Here is a 27611-nt window from a genome sequence, read left to right on the forward strand (position 1 = left end):
TACCCCCCAACTTCGGGGACCCTTCCCAGACAGTCAGATCCCTTGTGTCTGAATCTGTATTTGGTTTAGGTGTCACCACTTACTTCTTTGTTCCCCACGTGATTTTCTCTGCTGACCAAGTTATAATGTTCTCTGGGTTAGAGGGCCAGGTCTCTCTCTCTCTCTCTTTTTTTAGAGGAGGGGTTGGGGCAGAGAATGAGGGAGAGAGAGAATCTTAAGCAGGCTCTACTCCCAGCCCGGGGCCCACCTCGGGGCTCTGTCTCATGACCCTGAGATCATGACCCACACAGAAAATGGGTTGGCTGCTTAACTGACTGAGCCACCCAGGTGCCCCAGGAGGGCCGGGTCTTAGCAGCCCTCCTGTGATGTGGTATCTCAGCATGCGTGCACAGTGTGAGGCTGATACCTGCTTGTTCAGTGGTTCAGTTAACTGGAGAGACTTATCCGTGTCCTCTCCCCACAGTTTAGAACGTCAGAGGGCATCTCAGGGGTTCTGAGAGGGGCCAGGAATAATCTCTCTCTCAGGCGAGGGACTGAAGGGGGAGAGAGGGGAGAAAGAGAGCGAGCGAAAGAGTGGGAGAGCCAGTGCGCACACAGTTACCATCAGTCAGCTCCTGTCCTTAACTCTGTAGGTCCTTCCATTTGATTTTATCAGCTCACCCTGAGGTGATGGGTTGAAGACAAACTACAATGGAAAAATAAGGAGACAGATCTCTGTCACAGAATTTGGGTTCCTTGTGTCTGTCTCATATCAGATCCCAACCTCTGCACTTGCTCTGTCTTCTGCTTTCTGTCTCCCTTCCCCAGCCTACACGCCTCCGTGTAGCTGCCCTTACTTCTGGAAGCCTTCCGGGCCCTACAAGTCTGAGCTAGCAGGGCCCAGTTGTTCTCCACTCCCCTCTCAGCACAAAAGCCCAGCTGTATGGCACAAGCCAGTGGGTCTGGCCCATTAATGAGCACTCAGAGGCCTGCAGGGCGCAGGCTCCTCCCTTGCATCTGTCCAATGAGTGGACGCCAACTCGGACACCACCCAAAGGACTCACGCATCCCGGCAACCGCACCAGCCTCCCAGGCCTCCCACCGCCACACCCCTGGCTTCCTCGGCGGGCTTGGCCCTCCCACCCCGCGTGCCTGTCTCCTAGGCCTCGAGCTCGCGGCCTACGCAGGCAGCCCATGCCTGCCGCCATCTTGCCCACCAGGAGTTTCCAAATGGGGCTGGGGCTCCTGAGCGCCGTGCTGCTGTTCGTGGGGAGCACTCTCCCTGACTCCGGACTCCACTCACTCCCCGGAAGGACTGGGCGCAGCTCCTGGCGGGAGCAGGCCAGTGCCCCTGTGTGGCGGGAGGCCGCGCAAGGGGGGCGGAAGGTGCTCCAGGCCATGAAGGAAGCGGGGGCCGCAGAGGGCAGTATCGGTTCATTCCCTTCTTTGAACAGCTTCCCGTGCGTGCTGCCCACTTCTGCAGTGTGTGAATTTGGCTCCCTCCTTTTCTGCTGGCCCAACTGCCTTTAAAATGTACAGACCTACGCAGTCTGGTTAATTATGACAGTGTAGTAGTCATCGTAGCAAAAATGCCATACACTTGTAGAGCGCGGCTGTTTATGCTCAAAACATTCTGAGGTTTGTCATTCCCACTTTAAAGGTTAGGAATTCAGAGTTGAAAAGGCTGGTAGTTGACCTTGTCCTACTACACTTGAGAAAAATTCACCCAACAGTCAAATAGCAAATATTAGAAGTATAGTTGTTGCTTCACCACTCCCAGGCTCTTTAATTGCCATTTTGTCTGGGAAACAACGTGATACCTGGTCAGAGAAACTTACCTCCTTTTTAGATTTTGGGGGAATAGAGTTTTAACGAACTGTGTTGATTTAATGCCTTTCTATTTGTAGTGATCATTTAAGGCATATTTGTCTTAAATCTCCTTCAAGATTTTTCCCCCCCAAAATATGGGCAAGCCTTAGGTATCCAGATTGCTTTATCTGTTTTTTAAAATAGGAATCTAAAAGATTCTGTTAGTATGTTAAGATTATGAATACATATCATCAGATGTTCAGTACAAATAATATATGATTTTTATTTTTAGATTGTGGGACAGCACCACTTGCAGATATATTGGAAGGGTCCCGGATAGTAGGGGGCACAGCAGCTCAAACTGGCGCATGGCCATGGGTAGTTAGCCTGCAGATTCAATCAGGCAAAATTCTTGCTCATATATGTGGGGGAAGCTTAGTGAAAAGTAAGTGGGTCCTCACAGCTGCCCACTGCACTAAGGATACTAGGTATGTATTCAGAGCACAACTCCTCTATTTTATTCTCTTGGGGGATACTTTGTAGTAGTAGAGGACCATTTGATTTCAGCCATGTTCAGTTAAGCTGTGTGTTTACAAGTAGCCATAATGTTTTACACTAGCACACTGTTTGTTGAAATGAATCCTATAAATCAGAGGTTTATGCTTTCTGTAAAATAGTAAAATAGTAAAAAATGTTAAGGACTCTGTCACAATGACTTAGCCCTGCCACTATGGGACCAAAGTGGCCATAGACAATACAATTGAATAAATGTTCTGTGATCCAATACAACTTTATTAATGAACACTGAAATTTGAAAATAGTATTTTTGTTTTTGTTTTCCAGCCATCTAAGAGTATAAAAAACACTTTTTTTTCCCCTCATGGACTGTTAAAAAATAGGAGACAGTCAGATTTGGCCTATGGGAATTTGTCAGACTGTGCTTTAAATAATGACAATTGTCTTTAGCTTTTAAAATTATTGTATGGTAACCATGTGTTTTTCTTTCTCACCATTGGATCATAGTTTTTTGTTTTTGTTTTTTTTTTAAGATTTTATTTATTTGAGAGAGCAAGCGCACGCATGCGCCCATGAATGGGGGAGGAGCAGAGGGAGAGGCAGGCAGACTCCCTGCTGAGCGGGGAGCTGGACACAGGGCTTGATCCCAGGATCCCAAGATCATGACCTGAGCTGAAGGCAGCCACTTTAACTGACTGAGCCACCAGGTGCCCCTGTATACTACATTTTTCAAACATACATTTCAGTTCCATAAACTTACCTTCTGAGGAATTGAGGTAGAAAAATAATAAGATACTAAGTTATAAATTAAGGGTACAGAAAGAGATCTAGAAGAAGAATTTCAGAGGTTGGAATCGATTCTGTTCTTTACAATGCCTGTACAGCATGCTATTTTTTTTTTAATTTTTTTAAAGATTTTATTTATTTATTTGACAGACAGAGATCACAAGTAGGCAGAGAGGCAGGCAGAGAGAGAGGGGGGGGGGGAAGCAGGCTCCCCGTGGAGCAGAGAGCCCGATGTGGGGCTCGATCCCAGGACTCTGGGATCATGACCTGAGCCGAAGGCAGAGGCTTTAACCCACTGAGCCACCCAGGCGCCCCTATTATTTATTTATTTTTAGGTGGAGTCCATACCCAACATGGGGCTTGAACTCATGATCCCAAGATCAAGAGTCCTATGCTCCACTGACTGAACCAGCCAGGCACCCTTAAAATGCTATCTTTAAGATTTTTTTTTTATTTATTTGAGAGAAAGCAGAGGTAGAAGCAGGCTGCCCACTGAGCAAGGAGCCCAGTGTGGGACTTGATACTGGGACCCTGTGATCATGACCTGAGCCAAAGCTAGATGCTTAATCGACTGAGCCTCCCAGACATCCCAGACTTAGGCATTCTCATGTACCTTGCTCATGGCTGGAGAGCAACAAAATCAAGGATCAACTCCAGGTTTGCCAGAATGAAACCCACACACATAACCATAACTATCCCATACGGCTCTCTATTTGAGACATCTCTCGTGATGATGGATTGCTACCTTGGGAAGAATATAATTTCATTTTCAGACAGCTTTAATTCTTAGGAAGCTTTTCTTATGTTGAAATAAGTGTCTTGGTTTTTTGTTGTTTTGTTTTTTTTTTAAATCTGCTTTCTGAAGCCATATATATTTAACCCAATTCCTCCTCCAAGCATTTGAAGATACTGTCATATTCCACTTAACATTTCTCAAGACTAAATCTTATTGAAGTTTTCACTCCTTTATTCAACATTGACTGAATGTATGTTATATGCTAGGGACTGGTCTAGCTGCTGAGGCAACAGACATTACTGAGGCATATTCTCTACTTTTCAGAGGACTAACTTTGCTACACTCTGTTCCAGTCCCCCTCATTTCCTAAACCTTGCACCATCAACTATCCCTTTTTCCTTCTTAGAACAAACATTTATCAAAGACTTGCTCCGAGATGAGGTACTAAGGATGTTACATATAATTCTGTGTTAAAAAAAAAAAAAAAAGCCCTGGGGAGCCTGGGGGGGCTCAGTCGGTTAAGTGTCTGCCTTGGGCTCAGGTCGTGATTCCAGGGTCCTGGGATCGAGTCCCGCCTCGGGCTCCCTGCTCAGCATTGAGTCTGTTTCTCCCTCTCCTTCTGGAGGGACAGAAGGACAAGCACAAGCACAAGCTCCACCTGCTTGTGCTTGCTCTCAAATAAAATAAAATCTAAAAAAAAAAAAAAAAAGCCCTCCCAGTAACTCTCTGAGATAGCTGTTATCACCTCTGTTTTACACTTGAGGAATCCAGAGATGAGGGAGAGGTGGTAACTGCCCATGATCACACTGCTGTTAAATAACAGCCCCCTGACCCAAAGCCGGTTCTTCAACCTGTGCTGTAGCATTATACCTCACTGTCTCTAGTACTTTTCAGTCTTCTCCCAGGTTTCTTCCCTACAACCCTCAAGCATGTTTAGGTCACTCCATCGTTATTTAAAAACCGAAGCAACCTATCGACGAACCCTACCGTTTCTTCTCTTCTATTTGAGAGACTCCCTTTTACTTCATCTGCACTGACTTATAAAATGCCAAATGCAGTCTTATTTCTGTGCTCCAAACACACTATTAGAGATCCCCCTCCATGCCAAATCCAATGACCTCTTCTCAGTCCCCATCCTATTTGATCTTCATAATGTGGCAAAGCTGACCACTGTTCTCCTAGAAACTATCTCTTTTCTTAATTTCTAAGTCCCCTCTAATTTTCTCCTTTTCCTTGATGAGTCTTTGTCATCATCTAAATGGCAACATTTCCACTCATCCTCTTGCCTTATCTGTATGCTCTTCTAGAGATGTCTCATCTATTTCTGTTTCAGCAATCACCATGTGCTGGAAACCCCAAGTCTTTCCAGCTGAGTCATATTTCCAGCTCCCTACTATATATGTTTTTACTGGAGTCACTGTCTCAGTAAGTTGGAAAATGAATAAAATCTCTCCTCCAATCCTGTTCCTTCTCTAGCCTTTCAGATAACGGCATCAACAACAGCTCTGTGACCCAGGGAATTTGCTTTCTCTATGCAGTATCTCTTAAATTTGTTTTTTCTGTTTCCCAGTGCTCCACACGGATTAGAAAAAATTACACTTACACTATTACTTACACTATTTACACTTACACTACTACTATCATAACTGTCCTAATGAGTGTGAAGTGGTATCTCACTGTGGTTGATTTGCAATTCTCTAATGACTAATGATGTTAAACATCTTTCCATGTGCTTATTGGCTATTTGTATATCTTCTCCGAAGAAGTATCTATTTAGGGGTGCCTGGTGGCTCAGTGGGTTAAGCCTCTGCCTTCAGCGCAGGTCATGATCTCAGGGTCCTGGGATCGAGCCCCGCATCAGGCTCTCTGCTCAGCAGGGAGCCTGCTTCCAGCCCCCCCTCCCCACCGCCTGCCTCTCTGCCTACTTGTGATCACTCTGTCAAATAAATAAATAAATAAAATCTTTTAAAAAAAAGTTTTAAAAAAAGGAAGTATCCATTTAAATCCTTTGCCCATTTTTAATTGGGATTTTTGTTGAGATGTAGGAGTGCTTTTTATATTCTTCATATCAATCCCTTATCAAATATATAATCTGAAAAAATTTTCTCTCATTTTGTGGGTTGTCTTTTCACTCTCTTGGAAAATGTCCTTTGACACACAAAAGTTTTTACTTTTGAAGAAGTTCCATTTATTTATTTGATTTTTTGGGTTACCTGTGTTTTTGGTGTTATATCTAAGAAATCATTGCCAAATCCAGTATCATGAAGGTTTTCTCCAGTTTTTTTTTAAAGATCTTATTTATTTATTTGTCAGAGAGAGAGAGAGCACAAGCAGGGAGAGTGGCAGGTAGAGGGAGAAGCAGGATGCCCGCTGAGCAAGGACCTCCCCCCCCCACTGAGTCAAAGGCAGACGTTTAACCAACTGAGCCACTGAGGAGTCCCTTGTTTTACTTTTATATTTAGGCCTTTATCTATTTTGAGTTAATTTTTGCATATGGTATAAGGTCAGTGTTCCACTTCATTCTTTTGTATGTACATATACAATTTTGCCAGCAAGATTTATTGAAAAAGCCTGTCCTTTCCCCACTGAATTGTCTCAACACTTTTGTTGAAAATCACTTGAGCCCATATGCAAGGCTGTATTTCTGGGCTCTCTACCCTTTTTCATTGGGGTGTGTATATATTTGCCAGTACTATACTGTTTGGGTTACTGTAACTTTGCTATAGTTTTGAAGTCTGGAAATGTGAGTCCTCCAACTGCATTCTTCTTTTTCAAGATTATTTTGGCTATTTGGGTCCCTTGACATTCTGTATGAATTTAAGATGGGTTTTTCTATTTCTTCAAAAAATATCGAGATTTTTATAGGGATTGCATTGAATCTGTAGCTCTCCTTGGACAGTATTGTCATCTTAATAATATTAAGCCTTCCAATTCATGAACAAGGGATGTCTTTCCATTTATTCAGGTCTTCTTTGATTTCAGCAATGTTTTGCAGTGTTCAGTGTACACAGCCTGTTTTTTCATCTTATGGTCTGATATAAATTGAAGTGAATAAGGAATATAAATTGAATAAGTTTGGAAAAGAAAAGAACAATCATTATTTCAAAGTAGCTTAAAGCAATGATTTCTTTTTATACAAAATAGAACTAGGGCTTTAAATTTTTTTGGTAAACTTTCTAGAGGTCGCCTAAACCATTTTTAAGATAGCTAAATATCTACAGTGCAATTTGGAGTGCCTAAGTGGCTCAGTCAGTTGAGCTTCCAACTCTTGGTTTTGGCTCAGGTCATGATCTCAGGGTCCTGGGATCGAATCCTGAGTTGGACTCTGTGCTCAGCAAGGAGTCTGCTAGTGATTCTCTCTCTCCCTCTTCCTCTGCCCCTCCCCCTGCTGTCTCTCAGATAAATAAAATCTTAAAACAAAATACAACGCAACTTTTATAGACTATTGGTACATGCTGCCAAGATACCTGTTTATACATTCCACATGAATAAGTGTTCCTTTGTTTTTATAACTGTTATTTGTCCTGAGCATTATCAGACAGACAGACAGACAGACACACACACACACTCATAAACTTTGCCAATTTGAAGGACGAAAAGGAATTTCAGCATCTGTAAACAATGTATAAAGTAAAAAGTCCTCCTTCCCAATCCACTTCCAAATGTAACAACTATTAAATGCTTAACATTTTAATTGTTGGTTTTGACTTGCAAAAGATTTTTCAGTTTGGTTTTTTACTTGTTCTTTGTTTTGTTTTGTTTTTTTAAGATTGTCAAGATCCATTAGTTGCTTCCTGTTTTACATCAGTGCTATCATTGTTATGTAGTCATCTACATTTTCTTTCTGGTTTAATTTTTATAATTCTCATGCTAATTTAATATACAAATGTTTCATTCTAAAACTTCAAAATTTATAAAAGTAAAGGGAATAGTTTCATGAATTCCCATAAGCCTATCACCCAGCTTCAAGTTACCAACACATCCCTGAACTTATTTCATCTTTATCCTCATCAACCCCTTCCTTCAATTATTTTGAAGCAACTCTCAGACATACCACCTTATGTATTTCTAAAAGGAGACTTTTATATTGAAAAAATTTCTTATATTTAAACATTTAATCAAGTTTATTTTACTGTTTAATGTTTTTCAGAGATTTAATTTTATTTCACTTTTCTTTTTCTTTTTTTTTAAGATTTTATTTATTTATTTGACAGAGATCACAAGTAGGCAGAGAGGCAGGCAGAGAGAGAGGAAAGGAAGCAGGCTCCCTGCTGAGCAAAGAGCCCGATCCCACGACCCTGGGATCATGACCTGAGCCGAAGGCAGAGGCTTTAGCCCACTGACCCACCCAGGCACCACCTTATTTCACTTTTCAAACTAGTTAGTTAGCTAGGTGTCCCAATACCATTTATCAAGTCATTCATTCTTTTGTCCACAAATAAGAGGTGCTACCTTAATCATATATTAAAATGTCATATACTTGAACCTGGGGACCCTCTGTTCTACTGATCTTTTTCTCCTTTCCTACATCATGATATATTGGTTTTTATTTGATGTGACCTCATGTACATGAAAGTAGGATTCTATTCTAATCTAACATGAGAAAAATGAAAAACTAGGAGATTGAGAATATTTATCTAGTTAAAATAACATGTTTATAATACCATTTACTCTCTTTCAGAGATCCTTTAATGTGGAGAGCTGTGATTGGAACTAATAGTTTAAAAGGGCATCATCATCCACACTCCAAGAAGATAAAAGTTAAAGCAATCATTATCCATCCAGACTTCAATTTGGAAAATTACGTAAATGATATTGCACTATTTCACTTAAAAAAAGCAGTGAGGTATACTGAGTATATTCAGCCTATTTGTCTGCCTTTTGATGTCTTCCAAAAACTGGACCAAAACACAAAGTGTTTCATAAGCGGCTGGGGAAGAACAGAAGAAGAAGGTAATTACAGTCTGAATTTTATTTATACATTTTTTCCTGGTTATTGGAGAGGGTGAACCCTTTTGTATATTCATCTCTTTATATCACGAGTTTGAGCAATAGGTCTTTATAAACCATTGAAAAGGAAAAGTCTTCTTTTCTTGTATTTTTTTTCTTCCTTGTAGGAAAGAGAAAGTTATCTTCCAAAACAGAAATAGAGACTTTCTCCAGTTATGCTTGCTAACATATTTGAACCTTTAACCATTCTCAGAAAGAATGATGATTCTAAGTGTTTTTGTAGGTTTCTGAGACTCATAGATGATAGAACCAGCTCTGTAAGAGGATTGCTTATTGTAAACAATAAGCTTCTGGCTGTCAGGAATCAAATTTAGTGTCCTTTTAATTCAATACCCTGTTTAATATCAAACAGGTTGAGTGCCCTATATTTTCTTTAGTGCACAAATGAGCACTAATTATTGACTGGTTGAACTACTATGAACTATGAACAAATAAATGTAGAAAATGGTCTCTGCCTTTGGTTCTAAAAATAGTTACCATTTGGGAGCATTTACCATGCTTTATGCCTTTTTCTAAATATATTATTTTATCTTATCTTCAAAATATTCCTGTTAGGAAGTTAATGTCATTATTCCCATTTAACAGACCAGGAGTTGTGGATCTGAGCGGTTGAGAAGCTAGGGCACAAATCAAGGTCTTCCTTATTCTACAGCCTGAATAGCTAAGTACTGTATTAAGTACCAACTGTTCTTGATGGAATCAAAGTCTAGTTAGCAATATATGAGTTCAAGTGCTGAGACTCTTTTTTCTATTCCCTATGGAAATTAGCCATTTAAATATGTGTAGAGGGGTGCCTGGGTGGCTCAGTTGATTGGGCGTCTGACTCTTGGTTTTGGTTTGGGTCATGATCTCAGGTCCCTGGGATGAGCCCCACATCAGTCTCCCCACTGAGCGGGGAGGATCCCAATCTGCTTGGGATTCTCTCTCTCCCCACCTCCCTCTGACACTCCCTCTTCTCTCTCCTTAATGGATCAATGAATCTGTAAAAAAAAAATATGTGTAGATTAGAAACACCTGGCTGGCTCAGTCCAAAGAGCATGCAACCCTTGATCTTGGAGTTGTGAATTCGAGACCTATGTTAAGTATAGGGATTACATACATACATACGTACATACATAAACTTAAAAAAAAACCCTCAACTTTAAAATAGTTAAATAAGTGTAGATTATTTAGATATGATACAGATAGATGTATGAAAGATCTTTGAAGAACTATTTTTATTTTTTCCTCTGTGAATGCTGTTTAAACAAGTTAAGAAAGCAACATGTGTAGGGAAAAGACTATGGGCTTTAGAATCATAGACGTAAGCCTGAATCTCAGCCCTGCCATGTACTAGCTGAATGACCATGGGCAAGTTATTGACTCCTTAACAACAGTTAGAACAACAGTGATCCAAGTAGCTTCCATTTATTCAGGGCTAGGTACTTAATAAAATGCTAAGCCCCTTAATGCATTTCTCATTTAATGCCCTCAATAACCTATGAGAAGTACTATGACATGGATATATAAACAGATTTAAAGAGGTTAAATGAGGGATGCCTAGGTAGCTCAGTTGGTTAAGCATCTGCCTTTGGTTCAGGTCATGATGTCAGGGTCCTGGTATCAAGTCTCATATTGGGAACTTTGCTCAGCAGGGAGCCTGCTTCTCCCTCTCCCCGATGCTCCCCCTGCTTGTGCTCACACACACACTCTCTCTCTGACAAGTAAATAAAATCTTAATAAATAAATAAATGAATAAATAAAATAAAATAAAGAAGTTAAGCAAGCTGTCCAAAGTTACACAGCTAAGTGAGGAGTAAAAATTCAATCCCAGATTGGTCTGCCTCAAAACTCTTGCTTCCACTATATTATACCATCTTTCACACTGTCATACATTGTCATGATCTGTAAGATGAGAGCAATAACACCTGACAGAGAGCTGTTTTAAGGACTAAGTTTGCTCTCCAGCAACATGGTCAATTATACGCACACACCAACCTTCCCAGTGAAAACTATTTTATTTTTTTAAAGATTTTATTTGTCAGAGAGAGAACGCACGCAAGCACGGAGAGCAGCAGGCAGAGGGAGAAGCAGGCTCTCTGCTGAGCAAGGAGCCCAATGCAGAACTGGATCCCAGGACCCCGGGACCATGATCTGAGCTGAAGGCAGACCTTAACCGACTGAGCCACCCAGGCATCCCCCTGTGAAAACTATTAACAGAGAAAATACACAGGTCAAGGACTGAATGTGAAGATGGGAACTTAGGTAACTGAAGCAGTTTGGCTTTTATCTTGAGGGTATTTGCCAGTAGTAACACTGAATATGAATTTCTGTGGTCTCATGGGGCCTGAGAGCGTTGAAAACAAAGCCGCTCAAGTGTGTGAGGGGAGATTCTCATCAAGCTGGAGCCAGAGGGCTACACTCCAAGAATGAGTCAGACTCATGACGCAGTGTGTAGTTCATCTATACATAGTTCACTTTAAATACGATACAGGCAGGTTGAAAATAAAAGGATGGGAAAAGATATATCATGGCAACATTAATCAAAAGAAAACTGGAATAGAAAAAAAAAAGAAAAAGCAAGAATGGCTACATTAACATCAGATAAAGTAGATTTAAGAGCAAATAAAACTACTAGGAACAATGAGGAACATAACAATGATATAAAGGTAAATCTACAGAAGAGACATAGAAATCTTAAATGTGTATGCACCAAACACCAGAGATATCATTCCCTCCTTCCTTCCTTCCTTCTGAGAGGGAGAGAGAGAGAGAGAATCCTAAGCAGGCTTCGAGCTGAGCACTGAGCCTGACACAGGGCTCAGTCCCAGGACTCTGAGATCATGACCGGCGCCGAAACCAAGAGTAGGTTGCTTAACCAACTGTGCCCTGCAGCACCCCCAGAGATATAATTCTTAAAAACACACACATGGGAGCGCCTGGATATCTCAGTCGGTTAAGCGTCTACCTTTGGCTCAGGTCATGATCTCAGAGTCCTGGGATCAAGCCCCGCATCGGGCTCTCTGCTTGGCGGGGAGCCTGCTTCCCTTCCTCTCTGACTCTCTGCCTACTTGTGATATCTGTCTGTCACAAAAATAAATAAAATCTTTAAAAAAAACACACACACACGTACATATATTTATGATATGACCCAACAATCACACTCCTGGGCATTTATCCCAGAGAAGTGAAAACGTATTTCCACACAAAAACCTGTTCACAAATATTCACAAAAGCTTTATTGGTAATATCCCAAAACTGGGAAAAAGTAAACATATTTAATTAGGGGAATGATTAAACAAACTGTTGTATATCCTTAACCCAGAATGATACTAAACAATTAACAGGAATTAGCTATTGATATGTGCATCAACTTAGATGGCATTATGCTAGGTGAAAACAAGCCATTTTTAAAAGACACATTCTATATGATTCCATTTATATACCATTCCCAAAATGACAAAATTAGAGATGGAGAACTAATTATTGGTTGCTAGGTGTAAAAAGGCTAGGTAGCCTAAAGGAGATCTTTGTGATGGTGAAATAGTTCCATATCTTAATTGTGGAGGCAATGGTTAAGAATGTACACATACGATTAAGTGGCGCTGAGCGACACACATTGTACCAATGTCAGTTTCTTTCTTTTTTTTTTTTTTTAAGATTTTATTTATTTATTTGACAGACAGATTACAAGTAGGCAAGAGAGGCAGGCAGGGAGAGAGAGGAGGAAGCAGGCTCTCCACGGAGCAGAGAGCCCGATGTGGGGCTCGATCCCAGGACCCTGGGATCATGACCTGAGCCGAAGGCAGAGGCTTTAACCCACTGAGCCACCCAGGCACCCCCCCCAATGTCAGTTTCTTGATTTTGATATTGTACGTCAGTTACACAGATGCAACCATTTCAGGAAGCAGGATAAAGAGTACCCTGGACCTCACTGTACTACTTTTGCAACTTCCTGTGACTCTAATTATTATGAAATTAAGTTTATTTTTTTTAAAGAACAAGATAAAACCAAAGCATCCTCAACCTCCACCCCCACCCCCAGGATTTCTAGGAAAACTGCTTCATTAAAGGGAAAAAGGTAGGAATTTTCCCAGAAAACATGTAATTGCAAATACCACTCATATGGAGTTGCTGCCCCAAATCACTCTGAATAGAAAGACTCAGGCTTAGGATTTAGGTTAAATAGGTCATAGACTGTTAAGGTCTCTAGGCGGCTGAGAGAATCAAATGCACATCATTTGTATAGAAACTGAATTTCATCTAAGACCTCAAAAGAATTTCACCTGATAAAGTTTAAATGAAAATGGATTATAATTTTAAAAATCACTAAACACCAAAGCAAATAAGGTATTATGAGTAAGAGTCAGCAGGAACAACAGACATCAAAAGACCTGCAAAAATGTCAGATATTGGGATCAAATAATAAAAAGGTATTTAATATAGTACAAGAAATAAAAGATGTGCTTAAAAATATGAATAAAAAGGAGCTATATAAAAGAACCAAACAATGATAATAATTTAAAAATATATAATTGAGGGGCACCTGGTTGGCTCAGTCAGTTAAGTGTCTGACTCTTGATTTCAGCTCAGGTCATGATCTCAAGGTTGTGAGATCGCGCCCCACGTCAGGGTCTGCACTGGGTGTGGAGCCTTCTTAAGATTCTCTCACTCCAGGGCGCCTGGGTGGCTCAGTGGGTTAAGCCTCTGCCTTTGGCTCAGGTCATGATCTCAGGGTCCTGGGATCGAGCCCCACATCGGGCTCTCTGCTCAGTGGAGAACCGCTTCCCCGTCTCTCTCTGCCTGCCTCTCTGCCTACTTGTGATCTCTTGTCTGTCAAGTAAATAAATAAAATCTTTAAAAAAATTAAAAAAAAAATTCTCTCTCTCCCTTTGCCCCTCCCCCTCAGCTCACGTGTGTGCTCTCTCTAAAAAAAAATTAATAAGGGACGCCTGGGTGGCTCAGTTGGTTAAGCCGCTGCCTTCAGCTCAGGCCATGATCCCAGGGTCCTGGGATCAAGTCCCGCATCGGGTTCCTTGCTCAGCAGGGAGCCTGCTTCTCTCGCTGCCTCTGCCTGCCTCTCTGCCTGCTTGTGTGTACTCTCTCTCTGGCAAATAAATAAAATCTTAAAAAAAAATAAAAAAAATTAATAAAAAATATAATAATTGAAATAAACTCAATGGACTAAATTAGTACCAGGTCTGAAAATACTTAGGATTCCCACAGATTAAAATCAACCAAATATCAGCTTACAATCAAAGATCACCAAACATGTTAGGAGAAAAGCCATAATAATGAAACTCAACAGAAATCCCCCAAGGATTTCAGATATTAATATTTTAGGTGTAGAATACAAAATAAGTATATGTAAATTGTTTGAAGAAATTAAAAAACAGAATTAGAAATAAGCAATAGACTATCTAGAATGACCAGGCAGATTTAAAAGAGAACCAGGGGTGCCTTGGTGGCTCAGTGGGTAAGTCTGATGTCAGCTCAGGTCATAATCTCAGGGTTGTGAGATCAAGCCCTGTGTTGGGGCCCATGTTGGGTATGGAGCCTACTTGGGATTCTCTCTCTCCCTCTCCTTCTGGCCCTCCCCCATCTCTAAAAAGAGAGAGAGAGAAAGAATAAGAGAGAACCAAATAGGATCTTTAAAAATGAAAAAAATGTAACTGCTAAAGTTTGTAACTCACTGGATGAGTTAAGCATCATATTCGACTCAGCTCTAGAGAAAATATGTGAGCCAGCAGATATATCTGAAGAAACTGCCTAGACTGTGGCACAGAGAAAAAAGAAGAGATTATGACAGAAAGTAAGATATAAGAAAAATGGGATAAGAAAGTCAAATATACATCTAATGAGAGTGCAAGAACGAACAAATGAAGAGAATAGAGGAGAGGCAATATTCAATGGATTTGGGCTGAAATTTTTCTGTAACTGATGGAAAACATGAATCCAGATATCCATGAGTAAAATGGATATTCCAATACAAATGGATATCCAGAACAAAATGTAATTCCTTTTCAAACACTGTAATGAAGTTTTGGGGGGGGGGGAACCAAAGAAGTCTGAATACAGCCAGAAAATTAAAAAAAAAATCCTGACAAAATAACTACTGGTTGGTTTTCAGAAAACTTCTCAATAGCAATAATGACAGTCAAAATACAATGAAATGTCATGGTCAAAGTACTGAGAGAAAATAAATGAACCCACAACTGTGCACCCAACTAAGCTATCATTGGAGAATAAAAGGGAACTAAAACTGACTTTACCACCAATAATCTTTCACCAAAGGAAGTAAGAAATGTATCAGAAAGAAAAAAAAGATGCCAAAAGGGAGGTACATAATGCAGAAGCGAGCAAAAATAGATAACTATATAGGTAAATACTGTATACAACAGTGGTTCTCAACAAAGGATAATTTTGTCCCCAGGGAACATTTGGTACTGTCTGGAGAAAAGTTTGTTACCACTAGGCAGGGTGTAAGTATGCCACTGGCATATTAGTGGGTAGAAGCCAGGATTACTGCTCATCATCCTTCAACGCACGGGGTAGTTCTCTCACCCTCCACGACAAAGAATTATCTGGCCTACAATGTCAATAGTGCTGAGACTGGGAAACCTTGGAATACAATAAAAATAATGTATAATTTGTGGGATTTTAAAAAACTATACTTAAATATTGGGGGGGGGGGAGCTGTGTTTCAAATGGTGTGATCAGAGTTAAAGTAGCCTCAGGTCTGTGTATTATTCAGAAGTGTTAACATACTGATCAACATTAGATTTAAGCAAATAGGGGATATAACTTGGAATGGAATAAGAAACCTAAGGAATAAGAAAATAAAGAACATCTTAATAAAAAATCAAGAAGGGAGATATAAGCCTAGGAAAACTGAGAAAAATAGAAAGTATAAAATAAGACAGTAGAAACAAGCCCAAATATATCCATAATCACAATAAATGTTAATGGACCAAACCACTAGTTAAAAGACAGAAAATCGGATTAGGGAGTAGGAAATCCACCTTATCTAAGGGGATACCTAAAATGTAAGGATATGGAAGGACTGAAGTAAAACAACAGTAAAGAAATATATCAATTAAATTAAAATGAAAAGAAAGCTAGTATCACTATGCAAATTACAGACAAAATAGGCTTTAAGATAAAATAGACTTTAAAACAAAAGGACAAAAAAAGATCATTTTTATTTAGAAAAGGTTCAACTCACCAAGAAGATAGAACAATTCTAGACTTCTGAGCCTAATAAACAGGACTCAGATAATATTAAGGAAAAATAGAATTGTACAGCAAATGTTATAACTCCTCTATGATAGAACTCTTTTTATTTAACAATAAAAAATCTGTTTTTTATCAAACTTTGTAAAGATTTGGAATATTTGAACAACATAATTAGCCAGCTTGATTTAATAGACAAATCAGTACACTCAAAAATTCAGAGGCTTTTTTATCTTTTCAAGTGTAGGTGGAATCTTTATAAAAAATTACCACTTGGGGGGACCTGGGTGGCTCATTTGGTTAAGCATCCAACCCTTGGTTTTCAGCCCAGGTCATCATCCCATGGGTTATGAGATCAAGCCCTGAGTCCAGCTCCTCGCTCAGCAGGAGTCACTTGAAGATTCTCTCCTTCTGCCCCTCCCCCCACTTGCACAGGCACACACTCTCTCTCAAACTAATAAATCAATCTTTAAAAAAATTGACCACTTATTAGGCCATAAAGCAAAACTCCAAGTTCAAAGATAGCTAATGTACAAACTGTGAACTCTGATTATGATAAATTTACAAATAAAAGGAACAGAAATTTTGGCTGTGATGGCATGGGGAGGTTGGCAAATCCTCTTCCCCCAAATAAATATAAACTAGACAAAATCATCAAAAGTGACTACTTTAGGGTCCTGAAAATCAACCAAAGTACACAACGAATTGAGGAATATTTATAACAGCTATAAATTTGGGTAAAAAGAGGAATTTGCAGCTTTCTTGCTTGTGGGTTCTCCCAACTCCCCTCTCAGATTAGTCAGTACAGTAGTTTTACTAAAGCTATGAAGAACCTTGTTGCCACAGAAGGTGAACTCTATTTGGAAAAGTAGTTGAAAATCCAGGCTAGCAGCATTACTAATAAAAGTAGTGAACTCATGGGCACCTGGGTGGCTCAGTTGGTTAAGTAAGTGTCTGCCTTTGGCTCAGGTGATGATCCCAGGGTCCTGGGATCGAACCCCACATTGGACTTCCTGCTCAGTGGGGAGCCTGTTTCTCCCTCTCTCTCTGTTGTTCCTCCTGCTTGTTCTCTCTGTCAAATAAATAAAATCTTAAAAAAAAAAAATAGTGGACTCAGTAGCAAGAGACAAATAGGGAAAATCCACAGCTCTACTGGCCTGGGAATATAGTCCTTGATAGAGCCAGCAGTAAGACAGTCAGAAATTTGACAGAAAAATCCCCAAAATGAGAGAGCTATAGAATGGGTCAATAAGCTCTCCAAATATTTTTGGCTTACTGGGAAACCATACATGTGTGGGGAAAATCTGAGAGAACTCACAATAAAGTGAAAGTCAAAGTAGATTTGAAAACTGACTGAAGGGGCCCTGGATGGCTGAGTCGGTTAAGCATCTGACTTTGGATTTCAGCTCAGGTCATGATCTCAGGGTTGTGAGATAGAGCCCCGAGTAGGGTGTGTACTGGGCATGGAGCCTGCTTGAGATTCTCTTTCTCCCTCTCCTCTGCCACTCCTCACTTCTAAAAATTAAACAAAAAGCTGACTGAACTTTTTTAACACATTCCCCAACCCACACACAGATTCATTCACCAACAGCCCAAATCATGCACTAACCACTAAATTCTGCAGATATAGAGCCAAGCCCTATGAAGCTAAACTAAAGGTAAAAATCAGAATTAAAAACACTGAGCAGAGACATCAATAGTCACACACTGTAGGGAAGACAGATTGTACAGTTTAAGCCCAGGTAAATCATTTTAAGAATGACAACAGCATTGTTGAGGAGGGAATAAAAATCCAGAGTTGTATTATCTAAACTACCCGATTTTCAACAAAAATATAAGACATGCATTTAAAAAAAAAAAAAATCCAAAAGTGTCACCTATGCGGGGGGGCGGCTAATAGAAATGGAGTCTGAATAGACTCAGATGTTGAATTTCGCAGCTAAAGACTTCAAGGAAGCTCTTTAAATATGCGCAATAAGGTAAAGTAACTATTGTTCAAATCATTAAAGGAGGAAATGTGATGAAAATGATTTACCAAATAGGGACTATCTATGGAGAAATAGTCAATTTTAAAAAAGAACTGAATAGAAATTCTAGATATTTGAAATGGCACAAGAAAGAATCAGTGAACTAAAACACAGCAATAGAAGTAACCTGATCTGAAGAACATAGAAAAAAATACTGAAGAAAAATGAATGCACACTCAGAGACCTGTGGCACAACATCAAGTACACCAACATATGTAAAATGGCATTTCTGGAAAGGGGAAAGAGAGAAAGTGGAGAAGAAAAAAAGAAGAAAAAATATTCAAAGAAAATATGGCCCCAAACTCCTAAATTTTATGAAAAACAGTTTATAGGAGCTCAATAAATACCCATTTAAGGTTTAAAAAAAAGGTGGCTCAGTCGGCTGAGCATCTGCCTTGGGCTCAAGGTCATGACCCATGGGGTCCTGGGATTGAGCCCTGCATCAGGCTCCCAGCTCAGCAGGGAGTCTGTTTCTCCCTCTACCTCTGCCCCTCCCCCCACTTGTACTCTGTCTCTCTCTCTCTCAAATGAATAAATAAAATATTTTTTTTAAAAATGAGAGAGATCCACCTACATTTATTGTAGTCAACAAAAGATGGGCAAGGTCTAACACTGAAAACTGCAAAACACGACATAGAGAAATTAAAGACCACCTAAGAAATCAATGCCATACTACATTTATGTATTGGAAGATTCAATACTGTTAATATGACAGTTCTCTCCAGACTGACCTATATATTCAATGCAATCCCTATCAAAATCCCAGCAAGACTTTTCATACAAATTGACAAGCTTATATGAAAAGGCAAAAGACCTAGAGTGGCCAAAACTGTTTTGAAAAACAACAAAGCTGAGGGAGTTACTCTTATTTCAAAATATACTATAAAACTATAGCCATCAAGGCAGTACAGTACTGGTTTGTTTATTTTAATGAGAGCCTAGAGATCAACAGGACACAATTGAATCCAAAAAAGAGAGGACGAGCAGGGGGACCACCCATCTTATATTTATGGCCAAGTGATTTATTAAGACAAAATTTCTAGAACAGGCAAACCCATAGTGACAGAAATCATCAGTCATTTTTCTTTTTTTTTTCTGAGAGAGAGAGAAAGAGGAGAGAGAGAGGGAGAGAGAGAATCCTAAGCAGGCTCCATGGCCAGCACAGAGCCCAAGGTGGGGCTCAACTTATGACCCTGAGATCATGACCTGAGCCAAAATCAAGAATCAGATGCTTAAGTGACTAAACCACCCAGACACCCCTGAATCAGTCATTATTGTTTTCAAAAATAAAACACCAGACTTCAGAACAAGTGAGCCCTACCTTAATTACCAGAGATAGGTTGTTTAAATTTCCTCTGAATACCTCCAAAGAATCCAAAAAGAGAGAACACACCCCAACTCAGTATATGATTCCCACATCAGGGGAGTAGAGTACAAGGAAGGCCAATATTATAAATGCAGACATCCCAAACACATTATTAGCACACCGAATCTATCAAGAATAGCGTAAATGGAATTCAACATAATCAAGATGAGTTTAAGGAATGTAAGAGTGGTTTAATGTTAGAAGTCTCTTAAGGTAGTTTCCCTCATAACTGATTAAAGGATTCTTTTTTAAATTATCTCAGTGGGCACAGAAGAAGCCCTGTTAAAAACGTAACAATTGAGACACGAAGTGAACTTCTCAGCCTGATTAGGTCATCTACCTCTAGGCTATAGGAAACATCATTATTACAGAAAAACATTTCTTTAAAAGTCAGGAACAGTTTCCCCTACCGTCACTACTTTCATCAGTGTTGTAGTAGAGGTTCTACCAAGTGCAGTAACACCAGAAAAAGATGGAAAAACACATAGGACTTAGGTAATAACAAAACGCTCATTATTCACAGGTGATACAACTACCTACAATAAAGAATCTATAATACACTGAATTAAGAGAGTCTCGTAAAATGTCCAGATATAAAACCAAACTACCACAATCTATTTCATTCTGATACACTATCAATAGTTAGAAAATGTAATTTTCAAAGTTAACAAATGTCACACCCACGGGGATGTCTATGATCAAAACTTTAGGAACAAGTGTTGACAAGGATGTGGAGAAACTGGAACCCTTATGCATTGCTGGTGGGAATATAAAATGGCGCAGGGGTTTTGGAATACAGTTTGGTAGTTCCTCAAAAATTATATAGTTACCATACGACTCAGAAATTCCAATCCTAGGTATATACCCAAGAGAAATGAAAACACATGTCCACACAAGTACCTGTACTCAAATGCTCATAGCAGCAGTATTCAAAATAGCAAAAAACAAAACAAAACAACCTAAGCTCCATCAACTGATAAATGGATATACAACTCCATCAACTGATAAACGGATATGGTATTTTCATACAATGGAATATCATCTAGCCGTTAAAAGGAACAACGTACTAATACATGCTACAACATTATGTTAAGGGAAACAAGCTTGACCTAACAGCCCACATATTGTATGATCCCATTTATATGATGAAATGCCCAGAATGGACAAATCATAGAGACAGAAAATAACTTAAAGGAATTAAACTATAAACAATGAATTAAACTATGAATCTGTAACTGAAAGATAGCTGGAAAATGCAAGAATACTTAGAGATTAAACATGAATTGGCTAATAGTATTGTACCGGTGTTTAATTTCCTGATCTTGATAAATGTACTGTGGTTATGTAAGAAAATGTGGTTATGTAAGAAAAAAAAATTTTTTAAGGTTTTATTTATTTATTTGACAGAGACAAATAAATTTATTTATTTTATTTGGAGAGAGGGAACACAAGCAGGGGGAGCAGGAGAGGGAGAAGTAAGCTTCCCACTGATCAGGGAGCCCAATGCGGGGCTCGATCCCAGGACCCTGTGATCATGATCTGAGCTGAAGCCAGACACTCAACAACTGAGCCACCCAGTGCCCCGAAAATGTCCTTGCTCTTTTTTTTTTTTTTTAAAGATTTTATTTATTTGACAGAGAGAGAGAGATCACAAGTAGGCAGAGGGGCAGGCAGAGGAGGAGGGGGAAACAGGCTTCCCACTGAGCAGAGAGCCTGATGTGGGGCTCGATTCCAGGACCCCAAGACCATGACCTGAGCTGAAGGCAGAGGTTTAACCCACTGAGCCACCCAGGAGCCCCTGTCCTTGCTATTAAGAAATATACATGACAGTATTTAAGAATATGGGAGTACAGGGTCTGCCATTTACTCTCAAATGATTCAGAAAAATTTATATACAGAGTACTAATGATAATGCAAGAGTGACAAAGAGTAATTGCTGAATCTGGGTAAAAGCCATTTTACACTTCCTTGTACTATTCCTACTACTCTATAATTTTGAAATTAAATCTAAATAAAAAATTGCCAAAATAATTACAGAAATTTTTTAAAAAGCTAACAGGGGAAACTGGGTGGCTCAGTTAGTTAAGCGTCTCTTTTTATTTTTTTTTTTAAGATTTATTTATTTGACAGAGAGAGAGATCACAAGTAGGCAGAGAGGCAGGCAGAGAGAGGGGGAAGCAGGCTCCCCGCTGAGCAGAGAGCCTGATATGGGCCTCCATCCCAGGACCCCGGGATCATGACCTGAGCCGAAGGCAGAGGCTTTAACCCACTGAGCCACCCAGGCGCCCTAAGCATCTGACTCTTGATTTCGGCTCAGGTTATGATCTCAGGGTCGTTAGGTTAAGCCCCAGGTCAGGCTCCACGCTCAGCATGGAGTCTGCTTGAGATTCTCTCTGCCCCTCTCCCTCTGTCTCTCTCCCCACCCCCCTAAAATAAACAAACAAACAAACAAATCTTTTAAAAAAAACAGTTAACAGATGAAACAAAAATACTGAAGAATCTATAGGAGGCGGGCAAATGGTTGTTTATGGAGAAATTCTTTCATCTTTGCCTTATGTTTGCAATTTCTCATAATAAAATGTTGGAGAAGAAAGTTAACAGAAGTTAACATGTGCAGTAATACCGAACTGATTAGGCAGCTTAAAACAAATCTAACAAAAGACTGCAGGCCTTTTACAGAAAAGATCCTAAAACGTTTTTAAGACATAAAAAAAATACTTAAGTAAATGGAATGGTATACTTTATGCTTGAAGAGGACAACTCAATGTTGACATGAAGATGTCAGTTCTATCTGAAAAACTGAAAACAAAACAAAAACAGGGAATGATAAACCCTAACATGAGTTTTGAGACAATTAAAAAGCTCATTCTAAAAGACCTAAGAATAGCCAAGTCACTCCTCCAGAAGAAAAATATGTCAGAAGTGTTGCCATCCAGAAATCAAAGTTTATTTTAAAGCTGCAGTAATTAGTGTCTGTTATATTTGCGCAAAGATATCCTAAGTGACCAGGCGAACAGAATAGAAAACCAGACGTCTGTTTCTCAGCTCTCTGTCTTACTCACTTTGAAAATCTCTAGTTACTTTTAATAGTCCTGCACCAGTACCATACTTGTATTAATATTGTTCAGACTCACAAACTGGGTGGTAGGTTCACAGGTGTTCATTTCATTATTATATTCTATAACTTCTATGTTACAAATATGCTTTTATATGCAGCCAGTATTATTTTAACTATTTTTAAATAAAGGGCAGAAATGTGGCTGGCCTCTAAGAAGCCTCTATCTAGGAATCTGAATGTCATTAGGACATATTTCATTTCAATTTCCTGTGCCTATTCTTTCTGCATATAGACTATTTTCTCAGGCTGCCTGTCGTCAAAAAGTTCAAATTTGGCTGCAGTGGCTTTGAACTTATATCTAAGCAGTCATGTGACTACTGTGAAAAAAGGTTTTTCTCTGGCAGCTCCAGTTAAAACAGTGCTAGAGAAGGGATGCCTGGGTGGCTCAGTCGGTTAAGCGTCTGCCTTCGGCTCGGGTCATGATCCCAAGGTCCTGGGATCGAGTCCCGTATCGGACTCCTTGCTTGGTAGGGAGCCTCCTTCTGCCACTCTGCCTGCTTGTGCTCTCTCTCTGTGTCTGTCAAATAAATAAATAAAATCTTTTAAAAAAAACAAACACAGAACAGTGCTAGAGAAGTATTCCAGCTGGTTAGAATTGCACTTAATACAATACAATACATACTCCTAGACCAATCAGTGTCCCAGGAGAATGGAAGGGTTAGGTCATCGGCCCACCTACAGACAATGGGGAAGGATGCAGGGGCCACAAAATACTCAGCTACCACATGTGACCACCGCAACTCTAAGATCAGATGCTGCTGTTACAGAAGCTTTTCTATGGATAAATCTTACAATAATCTGTCCTTTAATAGTTCCTGAAGTGCTGCCCTGTATTTTCCTATCTTTTTAGTAGCAGAGAACCACTTATGTTCAGGGATTAGCAGAGAACTGAAGGGAGTATATGAATTAAAAATATGTTTTGTTTTCATGTAGACCATCTTCAAAACTTCCCATTCTTAGAAAATTTAATAAAAATTGCTCACAACTTAGAACCCAAGACAGATCTCAGCATTGGCCCTTGACAGTTTTGTTTTTTCTTTTTAAGATTTTATTTATTTACTTGACAGAGAGAGAGACAGCGAGAGAGGGAACACAAGCAGGGAGAGTGGGTGAGGGAGAAGCAGGCTTCCTGCCCAGCAGGTAGCCCGCTGCAGGGCTCAATCCCAGGACCCCGGAATTGTGATCTGAGCCGAAGGCAGACGCTTAACCGACTGAGCCACCCAGGTGCGCCCCCTTGACAATTTTTACATAGTTCAATTTTGTAAAAAGTTTAAGTCCTTGGGGCGCCTGGTAGAGCAGTTGTTTGGATATCCAACTCTTGGTTCCCACTGGGGTCGTGATCTTAAGGCTGTGGGATTGAGCCCCACAAGGGCTAAGTGGGAAGTGTGCTTGAGACTCCCTCTCCCCTTCCCCCCAAAGTAAATAAATATATCTTAAAAAAAAAAAAAAGTATAGATCCTTTTAAGAGACCTTCAAGTGATAGAGGAAAACAAAGATAACAAAAATGACCTGAAATTCCAACTTTGTCTAGCGATAATGGCCATGAACGTTTGGCGACCATTCTTCCAGTCTCCTTAGGCATATACATGCGTGTATGGAGACAGTCTTACACAATTGTTGAGCCACTTGGGAAAGAAAACCTATTCAACACGAACATTTTATATTTTTATATTTTATATAATAAATACTATATATTCATTATAATATTATAATATAAATATCATATATTTATATTTTAACTGTCAAAATGCCTGCTCTCCAAAATCATTTACTGTACTTTTGTTGTTGTTGTTGTTAACAGGTAATGCTACAGATGTGTTACAGGAAGCGGAAGTGCATTATATCTCTCGAAAGATTTGTGGCTCTGAGTGGAGTTACGGGAAAATGATTCCTGACACTTCATTTTGTGCAGGTCATGAAGATGGGATTTTTGATACTTGCAGGGTAAGACCAAATAATTTTCCTTTGAAATCTTTTCTAAAGCTAGAAAGAAACTTCATCAAGGCCTTTGATCACTTGCTGGTGAAGTCTTAATTATCAAGTTTACAAGTACTGAACTCTTTTTTTTTTTCCTTTTTAACTACAGCCCAACAATCCAAATCTTCTTGCTTTCTTGGTTTCATGGTCCACTTTAGACAAAATTTGCTTTGGATTTTTTTTATTACTACCTTTATTGAGGTATAATCTACATATATGCAATTCACCCATTTAAAGTGTACAACTCAATGGGTCTATAGTAAATTTACAGACCAGTGCAACCATCATCATAATCTAATTTCAGAACACTTTTATCAACCCAAAAAGAGGCCTCTACCCATTACAAATCACTCTCCATTCTCCTCCCACCTACCCCTAGACCTAGCCAATCACTAATCCCTATAGATGTGCCTATCCTGGAAATTTCGTATGAATAGAATCATTCAATGCGTGGTCTTTTGTGATTGGCTCCTTTCACTTAACGTGTTTCCCAGGTTCATCCATATTGTAGCATGTATTGGTACTTTATTCATTTTATTGCTGGATAATATTCCATTGTATGGATGTGCTTCATTTTATCCATTCATAGCTGATGGATATTGGAGCTATTTCCACTTTTTGGCTATTATGAATAATGTCGCTATACGCACTTGAGTATACATTTTTTATGTGTAAGTGGGTTCTTGTTTCTCTTGGAAGTTCCACCTGGGACTGGAATTGCTGGGTCCATGTTGAACATTTTGAAGAACTGCCAAACTCTATTCCAGAGTAGCCACACTATTCCACATTTCCACCAGCAGTATGAAGGCTTCAATGTCTCCACATACTTGTCTGCACTTGTCTTCTTGATCACAGCCATCCTTGCGGGTATGAGGTGGTATTTCATCGTGGCTTTAATTTGTGTTTCCACGGTGACTAATGATTGGATCATTTTTTCACGTAATTATGGGCCAGCCATTTGTAGATCTTTGGACAAATGTCTATTCAGATTCTTTGCCCATTTTTTAAAAAAGATTTTATTTATTTATTTGACAGACAGAGATCACAAGTAGGCAGAGAGGCAGACAGAGAGAAAGGAGGAAGCAGGCTCCCTGCTGAGCAAAGAGCCCATGCGGGGCTCGATCCCAGGACCCTGGGATCATGACCTGAGCCAAAGGCAGAGGCTTAACCCACTGAGCCACCCAGGTGCCCCTTCTTTGCCCATTTTAAAATTATCTTTTTATTATTGAGCCATAAGCATTTTTTTAATATATTCTATATACCAGTCCCTTACCAGATATACAGTTAGCAAATACTTTCTCCCATTCTGTGGTCTCTTTTCATTTCCCTGATGTTACGATTTGTAGCATAGAACCTTTTTCATTTTTATGAAGTCAATTTATCTATTTTTTTGGTTTTGTCTCTTGTGCTTTTTGAATCTTTATTTCTCTTGTCTTCACTACCTCTAAATATATCAGCACTTCATTCCTGAGCAGTGCCCTATCCTCGAACCTTGTCCTACTCATTCTGGTTTCTGTAATCCAGGGTTTATCTTCCTAGTGTCCTTTTCCTTAAAAATTTTGCTGAGTAGGGGCACCTGGGTTGCTAAGTGGGTTAAGCCTCTGACTTCGGCTCAGGTCATGATCTCAGGGTCCTGGGATCGAGCCCTGCATCAGGCTCTCTGCTCAGTGGGGAACCTGCTTCCTCCTCTCTCTCTCTGCCTGTCCCTCTGCCTACTTGTGATCTCTCTGTCAAATAAATAAAATCTTTAAAAATTTTTAAAAAATTTCTCTGAGTAAAACAGTAGAGAATCTCATCTAATTGAATTGCCTTCATAAGCAAAACTTCCTCATTATCCAAAAATACAATGCCTACCTTCTACAGAGAACTGAAAACACCTTCGAAATACAGTCTTTAATCTTTGGTGCTGAAACCATTATCTCAGCATCCTTGATGTTTTCGGTGATTAACAGTCCTCAGCGATAGTGTTTGGCGCCTTGACAGCCATGCAGAAACCAGGACAGAATCTATGGTTTGTAATAGAACTGAGAGCCTTAGCCATTTATTCCTGTTACCCTGCACCAGCCAACGTGAACATGTAGAAAGACGCCACCTCTTACGAGTCGCCAGTTTCTTCCTCTCCTCTAGTTAGCAAACCATGCACGCACCTTAAAGACTCCTTTAAGGAGTCCATCTTAAAGTTACACTTCTCCCACTCAGCATTAAGTGATAGAAGTATTCTACTGGTAGTTACAGTATTTTGCACATTATTTCCTAAATTATATTTCTCCCGAGTAACTGTACTAAAAAAAAATCCAGACAGTGTGATTTGTACAATTCTGGTTCAAAACCATGCAGACAGGAAGTTAATTCACCAGCTTTAGGGCTCCTCTAAATATCAGGCCAGACTGAAACCCTCCTGCCTGAGTTGGAATATAAGACTGAAAACCTATGGATCTTTATAACTTGAAGGTATATTAAAGATGTGTATTCATATAAATGTATGGTTAATGTGATTAATTTATTCCAGCTTTGCTGTCATATAAAGACTACTAGAAGCAACTAACACTATTTTGGGACTTTTTTAATAGGGTGATAGTGGTGGACCGTTAATGTGCTACCTACCAGAACATAAACGATTTTTTGTAATGGGAATTACCAGTTACGGATATGGCTGCGGTCGAAAAAATTTTCCTGGTGTCTATTGTGGGCCATCCTTCTACCAAAAGTGGCTGACAGATCACCTCTACCAGGCAAGCAATAAAGGCATATTCAACATAAATATTCTACTTGGACAGGTCCTTGTAGCCTCAGGTTCTGTTGTCTTACTAGCAATTCCATAATGAAATTCTGAAGAATCTTTATTTTGCATTGTGTCCCTTTCCATGTACTATATAATGAATATCACTTATTCTTTTGGCAAGTAATTGCTCATTTTACAGTTCTCATGTGAATATTTTTGGAACAAAAGGATTGTGATATATTAAATATGTAATTATAAATTTAGCACTGAATCACATGCTTCTTTGATGTATTCTGATTTTTTTTATGTTATAATCATAATTTCACATTTGGAATACTTTCCTAGAGTTTGTA

The 27611-nt window shown here is 39.5% G+C and overlaps 1 protein-coding gene across 1 annotated transcript; it reads left to right on the forward strand.

The window, feature by feature from the left end:
* Positions 1–1209: 1209 nt before the first annotated feature.
* TMPRSS12 (transmembrane serine protease 12) lies at positions 1210–27358 on the forward strand (the record flags this gene model as incomplete). The annotated part of the gene is made up of 5 exons (XM_080812267.1): positions 1210–1405; positions 2081–2276; positions 8508–8779; positions 24361–24503; positions 27107–27358. The coding sequence occupies 5 exons, from the start codon at positions 1210–1212 to the stop codon at positions 27356–27358; spliced, it is 1059 nt and encodes a 352-aa protein (XP_080668393.1).
* Between the last annotated feature and the right edge of the window lie 253 nt (positions 27359–27611).

The sequence above is a fragment of the Martes martes genome (genome assembly GCF_963455335.1).
Source record: "Martes martes genome assembly, chromosome: 8".
Lineage (NCBI taxonomy): Eukaryota > Metazoa > Chordata > Mammalia > Carnivora > Mustelidae > Martes > Martes martes.